The 20,929-nt window shown below is 35.9% G+C and overlaps 3 protein-coding genes and 1 long non-coding RNA gene across 7 annotated transcripts; 2 read left to right on the forward strand and 2 right to left on the reverse strand.

Annotated features, from left to right (window-relative positions):
- The first annotated feature begins 1,278 nt into the window (after positions 1-1,278).
- On the forward strand, positions 1,279-5,751 carry LOC117577369 (glutathione S-transferase theta-3). The gene is made up of 4 exons (XM_034262294.2): positions 1,279-1,661; positions 4,933-5,219; positions 5,309-5,444; positions 5,511-5,751. The coding sequence occupies exons 1-4, from the start codon at positions 1,544-1,546 to the stop codon at positions 5,690-5,692; spliced, it is 723 nt and encodes a 240-aa protein (XP_034118185.1). The 5' UTR covers positions 1,279-1,543; the 3' UTR covers positions 5,693-5,751.
- Positions 5,752-9,721: 3,970 nt separating this feature from the next.
- On the reverse strand, positions 9,722-16,361 carry LOC117577555 (uncharacterized). Of its 4 annotated transcripts, XM_034262387.2 has the most exons (5): positions 16,269-16,361; positions 15,156-15,790; positions 13,872-14,029; positions 12,549-12,744; positions 9,722-11,529 (listed from the first exon to the last, which is right to left on the reverse strand). In XM_034262387.2, the coding sequence occupies exons 2-5, from the start codon at positions 15,228-15,230 to the stop codon at positions 9,964-9,966; spliced, it is 1,995 nt and encodes a 664-aa protein (XP_034118278.1). In that variant the 5' UTR covers positions 15,231-15,790; positions 16,269-16,361; the 3' UTR covers positions 9,722-9,963. The 4 variants fall into 4 exon arrangements, with proteins under 4 accessions (XP_034118278.1, XP_051862885.1, XP_051862634.1 ...); XM_052006925.1 differs by lacking the exons at positions 15,156-15,790; positions 16,269-16,361 and adding an exon at positions 14,840-14,977; XM_052006674.1 differs by lacking the exons at positions 13,872-14,029; positions 15,156-15,790; positions 16,269-16,361 and adding an exon at positions 13,052-13,071.
- Positions 16,225-17,208, forward strand: LOC127566174 (uncharacterized). The gene is made up of 3 exons (XR_007955485.1): positions 16,225-16,567; positions 16,861-16,895; positions 16,962-17,208. It is a non-coding gene; the product is annotated as an uncharacterized LOC127566174 (long non-coding RNA).
- A 241-nt stretch (positions 17,209-17,449) lies between these two features.
- On the reverse strand, positions 17,450-19,131 carry LOC117578079 (vitellogenin-1). Its single transcript, XM_034263230.2, has 3 exons — positions 18,851-19,131; positions 18,400-18,779; positions 17,450-18,328 (listed from the first exon to the last, which is right to left on the reverse strand). The coding sequence occupies exons 1-3, from the start codon at positions 19,071-19,073 to the stop codon at positions 17,636-17,638; spliced, it is 1,296 nt and encodes a 431-aa protein (XP_034119121.1). The 5' UTR covers positions 19,074-19,131; the 3' UTR covers positions 17,450-17,635.
- Positions 19,132-20,929: the final 1,798 nt, after the last annotated feature.

Raw genomic sequence — 20,929 nt, forward strand, 5'->3', positions numbered from 1 at the left:
AGCGCGCATTTCAAATGGGTATTAAATATACATACAAGCTATTTATAAAATAATTCAATTTTCAAAACAGTATTTTTATTTATATATTTTAACAAAATTTTTAACATATTATCCAAGTAACTTTTCACAACTAAATTTTCACAAATAAAGCTAAATCTGGAGTCACTATATAAATCAGTAGATTTAAGATTAATTTAAAATAGTGTTTATTTAACTAATAAGAGATTACATTTATTTATATATACTTTTAAAGGGTTTTTTTATGTTGATAAGTATTTATACGTAGTAAGTTGTCTAAAGTTAAAAATAAACATTAAGTGGTATATTAGCAACTGGTTTATTGGTTTAGTTTAAAATGGGTTGGGGTATAGCTTTCTGACTTGTTGATGTTGTTTTTGGCATGCAATGCAACTACATATTGATATTTCTCAAGTTTCAGAAAGGTGTTAACTAATACAAATTGTTGTTCACAAAAGGCCATTAAATTTTATTATTTACTTAAACTACTGCTGTGCCGGTACAGTTGATTGATCAGATTTGAATTTATTTTCTCATGAATGAAAGGCTTGTCCAACACAGATGTGTAGAGAATGTACATATATACGGCCATTAAGTGTATTTATTACGGCGTGTGATTGGAAATAATACGAGCTGGTGTCTGTTTTTACTATATGCAAATATGAGTTCAACAGGTTAGTCTATTTGTTACATCTATATTAGAAGTACAGTGTTGACTCTAAAAAGTTAACAAATAAAATAAAATAACCTTAATAAAATCACTTTTTACTCATGAATAACTAGAGTAAATAGTTTAGTATATAATCAAAAAAAAAAAAAACATCAACAAATCATGAATAAATTCAGTATTGAGAAATTATGAAATTATGTATATCTTTTCTTGGTGGGATATTCAATTTAAACAGATTAACTAAACAAAGTACTTCAACCATTAGTGAAGAAATAAAGCAACACACTTTCGCTGAATTTTCTGTTGTAAAGTTGTGCAGTTTTCCACACGCAATGTCTCATAGGACTTGAAGATACAACAAACCGAAATTTCTGCCGCTGCCGCTGCCCATAGATAAATTCATGTCAACTTGTAAACATGTAAACAAACAACCAAAACACAAATTGTGTAGCGCAAGCGCAGCCATCGCACAGATCGAGAAATGCGCTTTGTCTATGCATTGCGTTGCGTTGCGTCGTCTCGTGTCGCGTAGCCGTAGCGTTGCTTTTAAAATGCCGCATTCGTCGATGTTTTGAGCTCAGTCTGAAAATAGCAGTCATAGATAGAAGATATTCGTGTGTTCGTTTCAACCAGTCCAAGTGCGCAGCAGGGTGCTGAAACTAGTCACAGGAATTTCTTTGATTTGAAATTGAACTTTTTTTTTTGTTGTATACATTATTTGTATTTGATTTACATAAATATACTATCCGCTATATTCAGTGAGTCGTGAATTGTGCCCCAGAGAAGTCGTCACTTCGCAAGGAAAAGCAAAAATTCAGTGATCCTAAAAGCGCAATTGAAACTTGAAACCACAAAATGTCGCAGTCATTGAAGTTCTATTTTGATTTCTTAAATCAATCCAGTCGGGCATTGTACATCTTTCTGGAGGCATCGAAAATCCCTTTCGAGGCGATTCCCATTTCCATGGTCAAAGGTGAGTTGAGTACGTGCCCAAACGCACGCACGTTACAAGTCAAAAGGTCGACCAGCTGGAATGGTGAATACTCAAGACTGAATATGGAATACTGAACACTGAATACTGCATACAAATGCAAATCCAATCGGAAACGGTTTTTAGTGTTTCGAAAAAATTTTCCACTAGTTTTATATTCCGCTTATCAAGTTTTCAAAGGGAAAGTGAATTATGTGTGTGCGTGTGTTTTTTCTTTTATTTTGTTTTTGTTTTTGTTTTTGTATTTTCGATACTCACTCGCAACGCACAAACAACCTGTGTGTTTTGGTTTTTGGTTTTTGGTTAAGCCGATCGATGTCGATGACCTAATTTTAATAATATTGCAGGAAATCAAATTGAAACGTAAAAGAGTTTCGATAATCATTCGGCTGCACATGAAAATCGTTGAATATCTATTGCGTAATGGTTACCGGTTTCTTTTTGCATGTTTCCAAATACCATTTGACAAATATGTTAAGCGTATATAATTAATAACTGATATCCAACTTTGTGTCATATGCATATAGCATATAGATAGAGGAAGAAAAATAGCTACCACAATTGAATATAATCTTCCTCTTTAGAAAAGTTACTTACAAATATTTGCCTATTTACAATGGATCGACATTAAGCTATATCAACAGATAGTTATTTTTGTTATGATTCTGCAATTTGAACAATTGTATTCAATGTGTGCATTGGTAATTCTTATTATCATATGAGTATCAGAAAGAGCGCATACAGAGTTGTTAATAAAAAACAAGCGCCAAACGAATTTGTTTATGAGCAAATGCACACATTCATTTAACTGAATAGATTTCTGTCAACAAGTATCTTTGTATGTATGGTCCGGTTCTTTGCGAGGGTTACTCTTTATATATCTAAATTAGATTTTGACTTTAAAATGTCTCAAGTTGAACTTAATTCGGCATACTTGCACTCAGGAGGCAACAGTGACTTGAGACATTAACCTTTATGTTACCCGATAACTAGAAGTATATATATTTTATGTATTCATTTCAATATCCAGACACAATAGTCCATCTTCACTTTTTAGAGTAATTCTTTGGCTTTGTTTACAATCAGATGATAAAAGTAATAATAAATAAATAAGTAAATGAAAAACAATAATAATAAAAATAATATTTGTTATCAAGATCACTTTCACTTACTAAAGTTCGAAATATCGTCGCTTGAGAAGAAACCCAGTTTACGACCCTCGAATTCGAACATGCGAGCAAGCACAAAGTGTGAGAATTTCTTAGTGTCGATTTTGTATATTTGCAAATGCAGCTGTGTGTGTACAGATACAGATACAGATATGTATGTATGTAAATATAAAAAAGACACAAACAAAAACGAGTATGTCACTCGCCAAAGCAGTGGGTAGAGTATTTTGTTGGTCTGTGGTCTTGCCCAAATTCAATGAACTTGATCAATTTAATTCAACACGAATCCCAATATTAAATTACGATATTAGAATTAAGTTTAATATCTTTCCAATACTGAGTTGAAAACTGTCTCACTTAGGCTTGCTCTAATTTTTAACAATAAATTTATTACTGTTAACAACTCATTATATTCACCTTCTCATCTAATTGTCTAGCGCTACTTTGCTTAATGAGTTACTAACATCTGCACAAAAACAATGTACCCCAAATAAGGGGAATAATACGTTGGATAAATAACAACAATTATTGTGTTGTGTTTGTTGAACTGCGCGTGCGCAAATGCCATTAATGCCAGGTGAAATATGGCTAAATATACTCTCTGTCTGTAAACAAAGAAGTCATACAGCAGAATACTATATATATTTAAATGTCTATATGAGTGGGTATGCGTCTATATGTATTTTAAGTATATTGTATACCCATGGACGTACTTTGCACATTTAATAGGTACTTAAATATGAAGCAGCCTTGACTACTTACTACAATGCACACACATACATACGAATGGATAGAATCGTAGATAACCGACATTTATTGTAGATATATACATACTATATTTCGAATTTATTGCTAGTCTCTATCTCTACCGTATGCAAATCAAATCTACGATTGTTGCTTCCTTAAAGCGCAGTTGCAATTGCACTTTACATCGTAAGTCGAAAGAAATTTAATAGCAACGGGTTTACTTAAGTAGCTATACCGCTTCCACGCCCCAGCTGACGCCAATCAAACGACCCTGAGTTAGTGCATTGAGCCCCCGAGTCGAATAGCAAAAACGTTAACGTTACAAGTCTCGAAAAACTCTCGACTCTTGGCACTCGGCTATTGAGAACGATGCCAGCCTTGGCAAAACAAAAACATAAAAGTCTACGACTTGTCTGCAGTGCGAATCGAGCAACTGACACTCGTAATATAACAATTTATTACTATGCATTCTATACTTTTGAGGTGGTCAACAAGATTATTGTAGCTTTGTAAATGTTTAACCAATGGGTTAAAATATGGAAATCATATTTTTGAAATGAAGGAAATAAGAATAAAGTGATAAAAAGATGCAGTATTTTCATACAAATTTAACCATCGAATATTCCAATCCCATCTTTAGTATAAATATATTATATATAAAAATAAAATATAGATAAATAGTTAAATAGTATAATGGTATAAAATATAGTATAGCTTTATAAAAATGTATGTCCTTCATTGTAAGAACAATGAAGTAAAGTAATAGTGGGCCATATTAAATTATAGAAATTTTACTTTATATGTTCCAACAAAAGAAATAAAGAGAATAGACTTGATCTCTTTACTATGGAATGATTATTAAGTAAAGTAATAGCAGGCTAAAAACAAATATTATATAAAACAAAAACGCTAAAAATATATCATACTCGGTATATCAATGAAGGACTAGATTCGATATACATATATGATACATATAATAGAAATCAAAATATGCCAGATCGTCAGCCAAAGCAGCTTCGACCCAATTGCAGTATACTTTAAAATAATAATAATAATTCATATATGTATATACTAAAAACAATTTTGTTTAACAGAAATAATACAAATCAAGTTTTAGAATTTTAAGCGCATTGAACACAATTTCCAAGAATTTCAGTGAGATCGAATTATTATTAAAAGGTTCTAAATTAAGTGCACTTGAATTGTTTTTAATTTTCTTAAAAATCGTAGCTCGTAATTCACGGTCAAGCACACTTAACTTTTAATACAATTTTAAAAATGAATTCTCAAATCGAGAACAACTAACTATGTTTGTTGAATCTTAACTGTCTTTCAAGGTGAGCATTTGACGGGAGAATTTCGTGATAAAGTCAATCGATTCCGCAAACTCCCCGCTATTACGGATCACGGCTATCAATTGTCCGAAAGTGTGGCCATATTCCGGCATCTGTCACGCGAGAAACTTGTGCCAGAACATTGGTATCCTCGTCGTCAATTGGGACGCAGCCGAACCGATGAGTATTTGGCTTGGCAGCAGACCAACATGGATGTGGCTTGTACCGATTACTTTCAGCAAAAGTGGCTAATTCCGCACCTGCAGAAAACGCGTGCATCCGACAATGCGGTAAGATATTTGGGCAGTGATTGAGTTTAACATTATATCTTCAATATTACTAGTCTTCAATATTACACTCACTTACACTTTAATTGTAGCTTAATGTGGCTGGTAAGCATTTGGATGGCACACTCAACGACTTTGAGCAATTATTCCTGAGTTCGCACAAATTCATTTTGGGTGAAAATATATCATTTGCGGATCTTAGCGCTATTTGTGAAATTGATCAAACCAGTGAGTAGTATTTTGGGTCGTCAAAATGATGGCTAAATATTTAATATACAATTTTATAACTTGCAGAAAGCGTTGGCTTTAGCGCCTTCAAGAATCGCCACAAGCTTTCACGATGGTACGATCTGGTTCGGGATGAGTTGGGACCTTATTACAAGAGTGTTCAGGAGCAGTTTGATGCGGCTCTGAAGCAGAGCAATCAGCGGGAGCAGCGGCAAGGCGAAGTTCAAGCTCAGGCTTTGAAGCAGTGAATAAAAGTGGGGAAGAAGTGTGGGTTATAAGTTGTTATTTTAATATTATTTAAAAGAAGCAGACGTGGGGCAGCATCTTCAAAACGATAATAGAAATTATTCTGAAATTAATTATTATTATTTTTTCCCCTTTTTCGAATTAATTTAATTTGTAAGTACTCTCGTTAATTGTTGCTCTATCGTCAATCTCAAATTGTTACAAAATATTAAATGAAACAATCAATTTTCATTTTAATATTTCTTTATTTGTGTATTTTATTCTTATATTATTATTATTTTGTTTTTTTTTTTTTGTCGAGTTATTGTTTAATAAGTTGTTTTTACATCAATTCATTTTCGCATTTTCGAATGTATATCTTGAATGACCATTTATTGCACAACTTGTTTTAGTTCTATAGCTAAGAATTAGATAAGCTACAATCAATTTCAGGAATATACAGTCAGCCGAAAAAAAACGATTTATACATTTCTGACGTAATATTATTATGTTCTTTCTTTTGCTTGTTGTAATTAATTCATATCATATATATTGTACGTATAATATTAATACAAAAAAAATAAGTATTTTTAACCAGTAAAGCATCTTATAAAATAATACAAAAAATGTGCACTTAAATTATTCGTTCAGAATGCGCGCAATTCACATTAAATTCCCGAAAATGGCAAATTGTGCAAATCTATTATTATTTGTTTATATTTTCATGTCAGTTTCTAAACATCATTGCTTTGTTCACCAAAGAATTTGATGAACTCAGCTCGTGATGGGAATATTTGTTGGGCTGACTGACGTTCAAATGAAATATAGTTGCTTTTCAATGTTTGTCATTGCAATTTCGAAATATATACACATACACATATTCAATTGTTTATTAGCTATGCTCTCATCATAATTCTTAAGCTTGTTCGAAATACATGTCGTCGATTAATTCTTCTGTTGCACATTATCATTATTGATTGTTTACATATTTTTATCGCTTTTTTTCATTTTTTTGTTTTGTTATTTTTTGAAAGGCACTGCTGCATTGTAATTCGTCACTTTTATCCATATTATTATATATTCTGTTCAGATCTTATTTATTTTTGTATATAATACTTTCCACTATACTTAAAATTGTTTCCGGTTTTATTCTCTCCATAGTTTTTAGGCGGCTTCTCTGTCTGTTTTCTGTCTGTCACCATCGAATGTGCAACAGTGAATGTGTGTGTTGTATTAAAACTGTTTAGATTAACATATTTGTTTATTGTAGATCTAATGTAATTATCTCAATACCCTACAATAAATGTGTAATAAAAATGTTCTAGCAACAATTTGGAGTGTTTTCTGAGAGCACTCTATTGCATTTTTTCTTGTTTCTTGTATGTACGTAGACCCGTTACCCATAGGGTACATGTGTTACAAGTATTATAACTTAGTGACAACCGCAAATCTATGTAACACGCTGAAGGAGGTGCCTCCGACCTTATAAAGCAAATGCACATACTATGTTATATATATATTTTTTATATTCTTTTTGAGTAATCTGTCTGTCTGTCAGAATGAACACCTAGATCTCAGAGACTATGAGATCTATAACTACAAAATTTTGGTGACAAAACTCTTTTGCGTTGCATGTGGATCAAGTTTGTTTTTTCTTCGTATAATTTGATCAAGCTCCCTTCATTACAGTCACTACATTCTGTATGAATCCTCCTAATATGGCCATCGAACTTTTAGGTTTGTTCAAGAAACAATTTTTATAGACTGAATATCGGTTGCAGCTGGCACCGAGTTCAGTTTGCTTTGGTCAGACTTATTTTTGTTTGTATTTTCGAAAAATGAGTAGCGGGTATCTGTCAGTCGAGCATACTCAACTGCAACTTGCTTAGTTGTTTTCATTTAAATTTTGTGCTCATCCTATCATGTTTTGCTTAAATTAGCTTTTAATCGTGATCAGTGCTTCAAGTCATTAATTCAACATTTTGCATTTCTCACAAAAGCATGACAACAATTTAGTGGAAACTGTTCGAATACAAGATACTCTTAACCCATGTGTTACCCTTTTTAGTTGAAATTTGTAAAATAAACTTTATCTGTGAATTTAAAGTGCAAATTAAAAGCTCGATTCTTATTTTTATGTTGCTGCAACAGCTATAAAATAAATCAAATAAAATTTTTTAAATGACAATAAATATTATTGAAACAATTTTTAATGAATCGTCACGTAATACATCAGACGAATCAACTTTTCATTGAAAGTCAAACAAAATTAGACTTGGAAGTTAATTTTGCAATTGCATTAGAAATTGGAAATTTCAGGGCTTCTTTGGACTATTAAATTGAAGATGTATGGCATATATCTCTATTATTGGGCTGTGCGTTTAGTCAATAAGGATTTCATTCGTATATTTTAAGCAACTTTTTGATTAGAGTATCGACATTATGGCCTCAGAGTATTCTGGTAGTTGAACAATCTCGACTAGTTCGCCAAATACAAGATTCAATTGTAGTAATTAAGAAATTAACATCTATCTACATATGTATATACATATATACATATGGGTGTGTACATGCACACACACACACACTCACATAGATGTACAATATGTATGTGCGATTTGTTTTAAGTTAAAGTAGCCAATAAAATATAAAATTATTACATACTACATACACTAAGATAAAGAGCTACATATATAATTTACATACACATATGAAAAATCTTCAAAAGGAGGTCTCACAATGTACATATTTGACATACATAAATTCATTTTTTGTTTTTTTTTTTTCGGTGATGTAATGTAATTTTGTTAAGCGATACTAAATTGGCAATTGGTTCTCACACACGTATATCTTACATATAGCATCAGCATATTAGAATACATGACAAACAACAGATGTGTGAAGCATTCTTTTATCTCGGCTCTTTGATTGTATGCTATGCTCAATTTTATCAGAGCCACCTTCTGTATTTGTTTCTAGATTAGTTCGGCTAAATAAATATCACTGTTGACAGCACTGTTCAACAAAATCCACAAATCACGGATTGCTTCAAAGAATGCAATTCTTTGCAAAAAAAATGTTGCATACTTTTTTGCGCAAACCGATATTATTGAAGAGTTTTTTGTTTCACGAACACAAATATCGACAGATGCTCAGTTATTTATTTAAACTGCTGACGACCAAACTTTCATAATGATTGTATTGTTAACTATTATTTGACTTTTAAATATTCATTTTGAATTTATATGAATCAATTATTTTCTGCATCGATTTATTCTCAACTATTTTTGCTTTGCAAAATATTCATCATTAGTTGAGCATAGCTTCAAAGAAGAAATTTGCAATCTTATGACTTCACATTCGTGTATTTTCATATTCAATATTCAGATGCAATATGTTGGGTCATTTGTGTGTGAGTATCTTAGGGCTGATCCTTCCGAACAAGATAATGTTTTTTCTATTTATTTTTGTGTTTGATAATTGTGCGAATGTTGTCTAAATCATATATTCAGCGATAATTATTCTGACTATTTCGGCAAGTATTAAATGTGGAAGTTGTTTCTTTGGTTACTCAATTCGTGATTTTCTATGTCCCAAATGTCAATATTCATTATGGTTTTCTTATATTTTGATTTGTTCCATCAGCTGCTTTCAAATTTCGCCTTAATCCATGTTCAATTGGATTATCATAGATTAACTGGTTGTTCCAGTTTTTCGTATGACAAAGGCACCAACAAGTAGTCAGTTTAAGTCCAGTATTATAATTGTTTCATAGGAACAATCGGTCAAACAGTATTTTGCTAATGCTAGCTTGCAAATCACAAATGACAAAAGAATCAGACCACTTTTAAGTTTGTTCTTGGTATGAAAATTCGTTTTGTAAATACAATAAAGAAAATTAAAGGAAGAAATCGAATCTGAAACTAATATGAAAGCAGATTCCACAATCTTTATAATCATTGGGTTGCCAAATAAAAACTTTGAAACTATATATAAAATTAACCGGATAACTATTTTCTTAAGATTGATTTTTAATAAATAAAACAAAATTATCGGAGTAAATCAAGTTTCAAACGAAAAAGCAAGTTTTTAAGCAATCGAAAAATATCCGTTTCGTGAACCGCATTCTGGTTCAAATCCAAGCTAAAATTGGAATTTACTGCCTTGCTTGATGCAGCTCGTTGCGTTTAACTTTGGGAACTCAATTGGCCTCAAAAACAGGCCCATCTATTTACCGAGTGTTCTACAAACTAAATATCGTATTTAAGGTCATTTATTATGGAGTCTCTTCGCATTATTCATACTGTTCTCCATGTGCCTCATCGATGGCCTCGTCCTCATCGTGCTCATTGAGCAACGGGCTGTCATCGCCAAAGCGATTCGGCGGCAAGCCGCTGGCCGGTGTTGTTGGGGCCGAGCGTGAGATCCAACCTTTGCGCACCACGCGTCCACGATTGACCAGGAAACTGGTGGCACCGCTTGCCACATTGCTGACGGGACTCTTGAGCACACAGCGCTGGGCGGATGAGGAGGGCGCCACAATCGCAGCCATCGGTATGTACAACGCTTTGTTCGGCGGCTTCGAGACATTCAATTTGCTTTTGCTTTTGCTACTCGTTATGGTCATTGGCATCGGTGTTGCTCCCGAAGCTGAAGCTGAAACTGAAGCTGACGCTGAAGTGGAGTGCTGATGTTGTTGTTGTTGTGGCTGCTGCTGTTGCAGTGTTGAGGGTCTTGCCATGGGTGTGGAGAGTGTGTGCTGCAGACGCGGCTTGTGGCCACCGCCATTGGCAAGCAGCAATTGCTCATAACTAACGCCCGCCTGTAGATGCCTGATCTGATCGAGTATTTCGCGCACCTCATCTGTGGGACTTGTGGCCTGGGGCGGTGAGCCAGGTGTGCCGATGTTCGAAAGGCTGCTCACACCTGAGACCGAGACTGTGCTTGCGGTTGTCGGTGCGGTGACTGTGGCACCCGCCGCCTCCACTCCGGACATCGACATCAGTTGGCAGCAGTTCTCGAGACTATTCAATGGATTCGGCTGCACACAGCCATTGCTATAGATGACAGGCGTGCAACCGGCTGCCAAGGCCAGGCTGCACAATGATGTGGCCTGTGTGGCGGCGCCACTTGCAACCTGATCGCCGCCCACATCCGTTGGCGCTGTGCCGCCCAAGCCGGCGGCGCAACTGTTGTTCACAAATATCTCACTAAGGCTATTGATGCTGTTGGCCATATAGCGAAAGTGTTGATCGCTGCGTGATTGCAGAAATCCACCTCCACCTCCACTTCCAACTCCTACTCCAACTCCAACTCCGCTCAATTGACGCATTCGATTCCCTGACTCGCCGCCAATTGACGAATCATCTGGTGAAAAGTGTCCACTGTTTAGGGCGTGTGTTGCATTGAAACGCGTGCTATAATGCGTCCCATCCACACTGTCGCCCAGCGCCACAGTCGCGTAATGTGCCGGCATCACCTGATGATGCCTCGGCTGATACTCCAGCTCCACCAGCTGCGAGGCGGATCGCGGCAGGCCGTACATCGGCGCCGCCAGCTGCGAATTGCGCACTGGCTCCGGATGTGAGATGCCACCACCTCCGGCAGCATACTGCAGACTCAGCTCGGGGCTAGCGGCACGAGAATATGGAGGTGGAACCAAGGTGTTCGCCTCGTTGGCATTGCATATGAAACTGGAGCTGAGGGATTCCTCGGTGCTGGCTGCACTCAGAGATCCCGCAGGTCGCACAATATAGTTGCGGAAGTATTGCACCATCAGATAGCTGGAGCCAGCGTTGCCTTTGCTATTGTCGCTGTTGCAGGTGAAGACCAGAGGATACAGATCCGGTTTTGATGTGACCTGACAAGAGGCAGATAAAATTCATTAATTTATGAAAGTTTTCGAATTCATCAATTGCCTCTTTTCACTGCCAAACATTAGATATGATATGAAATAAAATATATATTTTAAATATATATAAATATAATATTAAAATATGCTCAGTTAAAGCAAATATTGCTCAAAAAAAGTTTTTGAATCATGAGGAATAAATTCTTAAATTGGCATCAAAATTCTACAACAATTCTATATAGAATATATTAGAAATTCGTGAATATATAATTACAGGTAAAATTTACAAATCAGGATAAAAAATAAAGTTTAAATTAAATTAAAGTCAAGACAATCAGAGATAATAAAGATTAAAATTCATCAATAAATCTAGATTGAACATGTTCGAAATTTAAGAATATAGTGTTTTTCACTCAGTAGTGAAGAATTATTTTGAAGACATAAATTCCAAATTAAGATCATGATAATGTATTTCAAATACTTAAATAATTGTTTTTATGCTTGTTATATATTTCATACTAAATTATAGAATTTCGGAATTGAAAAAGATTGCCAAATTTGAACGTGTTAGAAATTCAAGAATATATTCTTAACTCCGTATTACAAAAATGTTGAAGACAATAATTTCAAATAAGATCAATGATAAAATCTTATTCATTCATTCATTAATGGGAAAATGTCTACATCGAATTGTATCAAAAATACCAAATCAATATGAAGTTGTTTTTTATTTAGATTATTTAAATTAAATAGCCAAATAATTTTTCTTACGTTCTTTTGTATTGGTTTCTTTAAAATTTTATACTTAATTTAAGAATTTTAAAATTGGGTATTAATCGGTATAATTGATAGGCCGCTTCGTATTAAATTCAGCGTATCCAATCAGCCTTTTTTTTCAGTGTATCTTCTACTCTTAGCTCACAATATAGAATGTCATGACATAGAAAGCAAATCAACGGATATTTTTGCATAGTCATATCGGTTAAGAATCACGCAACACAACCCGGAAGCTAATGCTATAGACTTACCTCTGTGTACGGCGGCGGCGGATGATGAAATGAATTGCAGCGACTGTATTGCGGAGGTGCATAACAGGAACCCGCGGAATCTCCCTCGGATTGTGTGTGATGATGATCGTTGAAGCCCCAGCCACAAAGTGTGCGTCGTTTTTTCCACAAGGAATAGGCACAAAGAATGGCTAGGATGATGGCAACCACAACGCACCTACAAAGTAAGAAGTAAGACAGAGCAAAGATTAGAGATGGAGTCAAGTGGTTGGAGATTCTCCCTTAACTGTTCGGTTTGTAGCTGCCGGCTATGTATGAAGAAACCCATTTGAAAGTGCAACTTTTTTTTTGTGTTGTACGGTTTTGGTTGCAGCTTGCTGCTTGCTGCGTTCGTCATCGAATGCCAACTAAATGGTCTGCTATAGTGTACGAGTAGTTTGCTTTTTGGTGACTTGAGATTTGATTATGTACCACCAACAAACCAACATATGATGTATGGCGGGGGGTAACACAATGGACAGTACCTCATTAGTTGCCAATAGCTTTTTGCATTCTCTGCCTCTGTCTCTGCGTCTGCTCTGCTCTGCTCTCCTCTGGTCCGTTCTGTTCGGTTCTGTTCTGTTTGGGGACTTTGGGGCTCGGTCGACTTGCATAAGGTCTTGACTTGACGTAACTCAGTCAAGTTAGGGGGCACCTTTGCTGCCAATAATAATATTCATTTCCATACTCGTTCTCATACTACACAGAGAGAAAAATGAGACTCTAAACTGCAAATTATAAAATTGAGTTTAAAGGGAAACACTTTTAATTTCATCTAACGCATTAAATACCTAACTCAAAATAAGGTTAATAATGATGAACAATAATAAAAAATATTAAGTATTAAAACTGGAATATTCTATCTCCAACTGAATTAACAATATCTTTTATATTTTTCTCTCTGCTCTATTCAACAATTTCTTTTGATAATGAATACTCTTTTTAAAAAATAAGGTAAACAAAAATGTACAAAGACAAAACGAAATAATTTGTATTATTTAAGATCACATCGAATGCAGGTCAAGTAAGGCATTTTAATATATTGCAAAAGAATCGTGATGGCTCAATTGGAAACGGATTGATTTTTGCTCTCTCTGTATACTACACACTCTATGTGCCGCACAATGCCAATTAGCTCCGGCTGTGCAACCTTGAACGCAATGCAGCAGAGCATCATCGTCATTGGGGACCCTGAGAGCCTGAGCCTCTAGACCCGAGACCCGAGCAACTGTGATGATGTTGACACTGACGAAATCTCTCTGCCCTCATTGTCTTGTTGTCTCACTGTCTGTCGCACACACTTACCAAAAGAACCAGTGGCTGATGAAGAATAAGTTCAGTACGTGCTCTGACGGAGGGGGCAATTGACGCGGTCCACCTTGATACGGCGGACAGCAACCCTGGGTGCAGCATTCACGTGGCAACGAGCAGATGTGTCCACCTTCACAGAAACGCGCTGTCACCTGTGCCAATGAGAAATAGATTTTATTATAAGCATTTCGTTATATTTGTTATAATAATGTGCATAGAAGAAATGTGGGTTAAGCACTTGACATTCTTGATTCTTGATCGAAACTAACAACCTTCTATCTACTAAATTGTCATGAATATCTACATTGTTCATGGTATGAATATCTTTCTTAAGTTTCTAGCTTCCTTATTGTATTTGTTTTCAATAACAAATTAACCAAGGTTTTTTTGTTTACAAAGTATGTCTTTGCGAGATCCTTAATGGCCTAGTATTTGAATATACATAGATGGAATCGTAAATATCGCTAATCGCTACCGATCGCCATCAAAACGATATGGCATGATCTATGAATCGAGCACTTGTAATTTATCATTTAGGTGCATTGAACAAGAATTGCGAAAAATAAATAAATAAAATTGCGAGGTTTAAGTCCGAAAATGATATTCCTATACCACAGTGCGGAGGCAGAAAAAGCAGTAATGTCCTTTTTTGAAAGTGACGTGAATACGGAGAACAAATAAGTTTGATTTGAATTTGGACAGCTCAAATTTATGGGACTTGAAATAAATTTGATATTTTGTCGAATAACAATGGGCGCGCCTAGAAGTATGCAATAAACTTTCTTTGAGAATTTAAAATGTATTTGAAGGCATCGTAAAAAATGCATTTGGAGGTATAACTATTTAAATGTCTACTATATAAATATATAATATAAATACTCGTATCAATTAAATTATATTTTCGGTACAATGTTAACTGCTTAATTTATGTGCTTAGCGTCTTCTGTCATCGAATTCCTTACATCAGAAGCACTAAAATTCATAACACAAACCACGTAAACTTTTTGATGGCTAATTATAGAACAGTATATGATACTTGAAGATGTAAATTGTAATATTTTTCTGAAAAACTGATAATTTGTACTGTCTGAGATTAATTTGTGATGGAAAAAGTATGTAAAATGTTTCAGATAATGAAATGAGCCTACACCATATGATAAACTGTCTTTAACCTTAATGAAATCTTTGGCATAAAATGTTTACAATCAATGAATGTATATTACATACTATGTACAGACACACATACATCTAAGAAGGGAGGGAAGGAAGTGTACTCACATGAACTGGCATCAAGAGTAGCAGATGAAAAAGCAGCGGAAACAAATGGATCATCACAGAAGCAAGAAGCCACATGGTGGCTTAAGCTCAGGCAGCAGCAATTGTTGTCCAACTGGCGCCAAATATTCTTCTTTGGGGTTGCTTCGCTTTGCTTTGTTGCTGCGTGGGTTTTCGTTCGGTTTGGGGTTGTTGTCTACTGGTTAGTTGATGATAATAAAGCTGGTGACGATGATGATGATGATGTTGCTGCAGCCTCCTTCGTTTTGTAATGTAATTTGTTTGTCTGTGTTCGTGTCTCTGTTTCTCTGTGTGTACAATATTTCAGCTGCAGATTTGTTTGTGCTACTTTCTTGCCTTGCTCGATGTTGTTTATTTGTTGTTGTTATTGTTGTTGTTGTTGTTAGCTCGCTACACACACACTATCACAGTGGGACACACACGCACGCCGCTACATATGTATGCATGTATGTACAGGGTGTTTTTTGTTTTGTCCTTGACAGACAATGCCATTTTTCCCTGCATTCTTTCCGTGTGTCATCGGGTGAATTGCCTTTGTTTCTGTTTCTGTTGTTGTTGTTTCGTGCTATCACAGTTGTTGCTGCCGCGTTCGATGGACGATGTCGTCGATAGCTAAACTGTATAATTATTGCAATATTATTCACTTTATCTTCAGCAAATTACTTTGCATGATAGATGACAACATAACGAGTTACACATTCACACACATACATATATGTACATATGCGCATGCACACACACATACACTTACATATATTTGCAAATATACACATACACGTAAAGTAAAGTGAAGGCAAGCAGCTTGTCTTTAACAATAACAAAACTGCTTTTATTTCTCGGTATTTCTGTTGCTTTTTTACGAACACTCAGATACACACTCACACTCACACACTCACACACCCCCACACACACACACACTTAGTGGACACAAAGGGGAAAAAAGCGAGGAAAATTTATTTGTGCTTTTCTTTTTTATGCTTTCAATCTTCGCTGCACACTTTTTCACTGCATTTTACTTCACAAATTTAAACTTTGTTCAACACTCGTTTGTAGCTTGCCAAAAAAAATACCCAAAAAATATAAATGTTGCCTCACCTTGAAGGCATATGAAATCCTGGCTAACAGTCACATAAAACTACGACTACGACCACGACAATATATATATATATATATATAAATGTATGTGAACTGGAGCGAGCTAGAACGAACACGTAGATGTCGCAGACAGTATTTCCTTTTGGAAAACGCAGTTTGGAGTCGACTTTTTAGTACGAAATTTTTATGTGTGGCTCCAAGTCGTCGACAATCGAAAGTCGAGCGTGGAACGCCCACAGCAACAACTGAAAATGCTTGCAAAAAATTCCAAAAGTCGAAACAGCGACAGGATTGCCAAGGTACTTGATATTTTTGCCTGCTGATAAGCTTTTGCCAAGGGACAACCCTTACAGCTGGCAAAAGCTTATCGCGAGCTTTAAAAGCTATTTTTAGACCCAACTATTGATTTTCCTTCGCTGATTTTCCTCCCTTTGAAATCAGCTGGTTACAGTTGCAAACTAATAAATAAAATAAATGAAAAACAACTTTCGGAAAATCTGTGAATATTGAAGCTAAACGAAAACTTCGTTTGAATTAACATTTTATAACTACTTCGGTACATATACTTATAAGTATTTTATTTTTATTTTAGTAATGCAAATTCGTAACGAAGTTGGCAAGCGATGTGTGAGTGTTGTTATCAAAGAATAGCTATGTATGAAATTTTCTAAGCCGTATACTTAATCCGCATAGCATCTACAAATGTTCATGGAGAATAATATATATTAATATCATTTATGCAAGGAGAATAATATATATTAATATCTGACGTATGTAGTATATAACATATTATCGAGCAGTGTCTCTATTTGTGACTGCCTGTATGTCCGACCAAATAAATATCTAGATATCCGAGACTAAAGTTACCAAGTTTTGCGTACTGCAAATTGAATTAGTTGTAAATAAAAATATGTACTATAGAGTTGAATCTGTATATGTATCTGCATATTTATATTTTTCATGATTTCTAAAGGAATCCACACAAATTGAAAAGCATTCTAAAGAATCAGAAAGTAATGGCAAAAGTTATTTGGGAAATAATTTCCTACTCTACTCTAAAACCTGCTATATTTTGTACTCTATGGTAAATTTTGAATGTAGTATAATATCGACATACATACATGATGCATTTTTACAAGATGCTTGATTTGAACCATGCCAAAGAATCATAAAGCGTTGAGTATATTATTCACAAAGAATATATGCGTTTATTTTGTCATGAATTTATATAATAGTATGAAAATTACTACTCGTTGTTATCAAGAAAAAGATCCAATTGTGTGGTTTGGGTTCTTAAACTCTAAAGTGCGACATTCGATGAATCATTTTGTCCATTGGGATTGTGGATTCCTAAATTGCTTGAGAATTTAGTAATCCTTCTCGTTCTGCCAGCCGTTGTGGATGCCGTGGTAGTTGTTCTGCTTCTTGGCGGGTGCGTTGCGACCGAAGGGGCTCTTGGGGTTGACCTGCAGGATGTAGTCGCCCTCAATGTCGTAGGCAGCATCGATGCCCATGTAGGCGCGCTTGCCAAAGCCATCGTTCTGCTTGTATTGCTTCAGCGAGTTGGCGGGAACAGCGGGGAAGCTGCGCTCGTTGCCGGGACGGACAGATTCGGCGAAGTAGCGAGTGGCACGCATGGCGGCCTCAACGACGTTGTCGGCTCCGGGAACACCAGCACCCAGACCATTGGGGTAGAAGTCAACATCACCGCTGCGGATGGGTGTGCCCATGCCGTAGACCGAGGTGTGGATGGCATCGACGAATTCGGCATCACCGCGAGACAGACCCGACAGTGTGTTGCGGTTCTTGGCAATGATGTTGCTGGGGTCCAGACCGGTGACACGGCGCAGTTTGTGGCCAGTCAGGCGGGTGAATTCGTTGGCAGCAGCGCCGGCAACATGGGCACCAATGTTCTGGCCAATCATGTGGATGGTCTCATAGGGCAATTCCAATTCGCTGGTCAGCTGAACGATCCATTTGCCGAGCTTGGCGCCGGTCTTCTCAATGTCGAGCATGGCATAACGCTTGTAGTTGGTCAAAGTGGAGCCCAAGTCAACAACCTGCCATGAAATGTTTAGCATTAATTGAGCCACTGTTAATAGTACATGTATTAAACATTCTGACTACTTACGATGATGTCGCCGGTGTTGGTGTTGGCATTCTTGGCCAGCTCACCGTAGTCCTCCTCGCTGGATGTCTTCTTGTTGTCCTCCTCCGAGCTGCGGCTGTATTTCTGGCCCTCCTGCTGCTGCTGCTGCAGGTTGTAGCGCTGCATGTAAGCCTGAACCAGTTTGCGGGTGGATTTCTTCACGGTCTCGCTGGTCTGGGGCAGACCGGTGACAATGATGGTAACCTCATCCTGGCCAAAGTTCTGCTTCTGCTGCTTCAAACGCTGGGTGATCTCGTTGATGGGGGCAACGATCTTCTCGCCATTGATCTGGGGCACATAAACCTGCACGTTGCTGGGCACATAGTTGGGCTCAACATCGTGGTTGATCTGCGACAGATGGTCTGAATTCAAGATGATTCAGATTAGCATTCCATACATAATATACAATTTATATGTATGTTAGTTTACTTACACACTTGCTGCAACAGCTCAGCGCCCTTCTCCAAGGACATGCGCTCCAAACGCTCCAGCGTCAGATCATCAACAGATGGAATAGCCTCCAGCTGCTGGGATGAGAGCCATTGGGATGGCTTCAGCGCCTGGTTGACCGAGTTGTCGTTCATCCTGCCGCTTGGGCTGCCCATGGCGGCCACGACCAGCAAGGCCAGAAGGCTAAGCACTCTCATTGGATTCATGTCGATGATGATGATCAGGAAGGACTTCAACTACTGCTCTGCGTCGCTGTGAGTTGAACTGCTTTTCACTGCTCAGCGATTGAGTATTTATACTTGTTGTCTGCCTCGCATCGTGCATTCGTGCATTTTGTTGCACTGTCAGACCATTCAGCACTTGCTGCGATTTTCTGCAGCGTTGCAGTTTGTCAGCAAATATATTTCAGCAAGTTTAACGCTTACATATTGCTCGTGCTAACGCAGACGACATCCGTCTACTTTCTATACCTAGTCTTCGTATAACAAAAGGGTTATTTAATCTTGTGTTAGCAGAAATTATAATCTTCGTGGTTTTAATTATTTTAAACTTAATTGCAACATTTGCAGTTCAATTGTGTTTCCTAACTTTAATGCCATCTCGAATCTAAGATGTCAAGCACACAGTATTTTATGAGATTCCTATGAAATTCAGGGTCACATAAGTATACCTAACATATACATGATATATACATACCATTTAACAATAGAAAATAGCAACGTTAACAGTCTTAGTCTTAACTTTTCAAATAACAGACTTGTCAAACATTTCGTTGAACTCTTGAGATGTGCAGAATTGTTTGGTACATTTATGTAACGGGTATCTTTCAGTCGAGCATATGCAACTTTCGTTATACTTGCAAACTCATGCCTCGAATATAAGCAAATGTGCATAATCAAATGATAATGGGCGCAAAGCACCCGCAACAAAGTTAAGCCACTGATAAGAACACCTTTAGTTATGAATTAATTTGCATTGATTGCAATTTGATCTACAAGTTATTACGTTAGATTACACTGAGTTACAATGTAAGAATAAGTTATATATAAATTGAATAAGTTTGATTGAACTTCTAGAATCTCCTCAGCAGATTCTGTATAATTCCTTCATATACGTATGCATGTCATTGACATGTTTTAGCTAGTATAACCTTTCACTATAAGGTGTATATCATATACAAATCAAATAAAGTTGGTCTAAGTCAATTTTGGGGAATTTGCTCTTGTTTTTTTTTTTAACTTCGCGGATGTTATTTCACTTATTGTGAATGCACATAAGTTCATTCAAACACATTTCTATTACTTATTTCTTTTATGTATATATATATAATATAGCGTGTCTTTATCGGTATGCAAAGAAAAATAAACTGACAGAAGTTTGAACACAACATTTGCATATTCAGCACTTTTTCATTCAACATGAAAATAATATTCTGTACTAAAGACAAGTAGTTTTATTTTTGCTCAATTTGTACTATACAATGAATTTGAATGTATACAAATTATATTCATTATTAATTTCAATAATAAATTTATATTAATAAATTATGCAAATAATTGTGTTTTATTACTGCAGCGAAATAAACTAAAATAATGAATGAAAAACAAAATTTGTGTACTATGAATCGGCAAAGCGAAGCAATGAACCGCTGAACAGAAAAATGTCCCAATTTTGGGACAAATCTCCCAAATGTCCCAAATGTTAGAACTGAGTGTCTGCAGTGTGCATTAGCCATATAAATCTTTTGCTGATATTAACAGTTATCGATATTGCAGCTATCGCAGTCAATCAGAACTTGTGCATTGTATTTTGAATTGGTTTCATATTTACAACTTGTATGTTAATGTGATTGTGAAAAAATAAATTGGGTGCTCATATATGTGTATAAATTTGCAAGATGATTAAGATAATTATATTCTATTCAATATTAATATGCAAATCAATATGTACAAAATTATAAAGAGAACTAGGTTAAAATGTATTGAATAGAATACTATTTAACTTCCGTATTAGTACATTTCATTGTGATTGGTACAAATATGTACTAAAATAATCAGAATAT

Source organism: Drosophila albomicans, chromosome X, assembly GCF_009650485.2.
Source record: "Drosophila albomicans strain 15112-1751.03 chromosome X, ASM965048v2, whole genome shotgun sequence".
NCBI classification, from domain to species: domain Eukaryota; kingdom Metazoa; phylum Arthropoda; class Insecta; order Diptera; family Drosophilidae; genus Drosophila; species Drosophila albomicans.

Excerpts from the sequence above, each read along its gene's own strand:
- LOC117578079 (XM_034263230.2), bottom strand. The coding sequence starts at position 19,073 with ATGAATCCAATGAGAGTGCTTAGCCTTCTGGCCTTGCTGGTCGTGGCC. Across the intron at positions 18,780-18,850 it reads TGAGCTGTTGCAGCAAGTGT|ACCATCTGTCGCAGATCAAC; the intron begins GTAAGTAAACTA and ends TCTTGAATTCAG. Across the intron at positions 18,329-18,399 it reads CCAACACCGGCGACATCATC|GTTGTTGACTTGGGCTCCAC; the intron begins GTAAGTAGTCAG and ends ATTTCATGGCAG.
- LOC117577369 (XM_034262294.2), top strand. The coding sequence starts at position 1,544 with ATGTCGCAGTCATTGAAGTTCTATTTTGATTTCTTAAATCAATCCAGT. Across the intron at positions 1,662-4,932 it reads TCCCATTTCCATGGTCAAAG|GTGAGCATTTGACGGGAGAA; the intron begins GTGAGTTGAGTA and ends CTGTCTTTCAAG. Across the intron at positions 5,445-5,510 it reads TTGTGAAATTGATCAAACCA|AAAGCGTTGGCTTTAGCGCC; the intron begins GTGAGTAGTATT and ends TATAACTTGCAG.
- LOC117577555 (XM_034262387.2), bottom strand. The coding sequence starts at position 15,230 with ATGTGGCTTCTTGCTTCTGTGATGATCCATTTGTTTCCGCTGCTTTTT. Across the intron at positions 14,030-15,155 it reads TACTCTTGATGCCAGTTCAT|GTGACAGCGCGTTTCTGTGA; the intron begins GTGAGTACACTT and ends TCATTGGCACAG. Across the intron at positions 11,530-12,548 it reads CGCCGCCGCCGTACACAGAG|GTCACATCAAAACCGGATCT; the intron begins GTAAGTCTATAG and ends GCCTCTTGTCAG.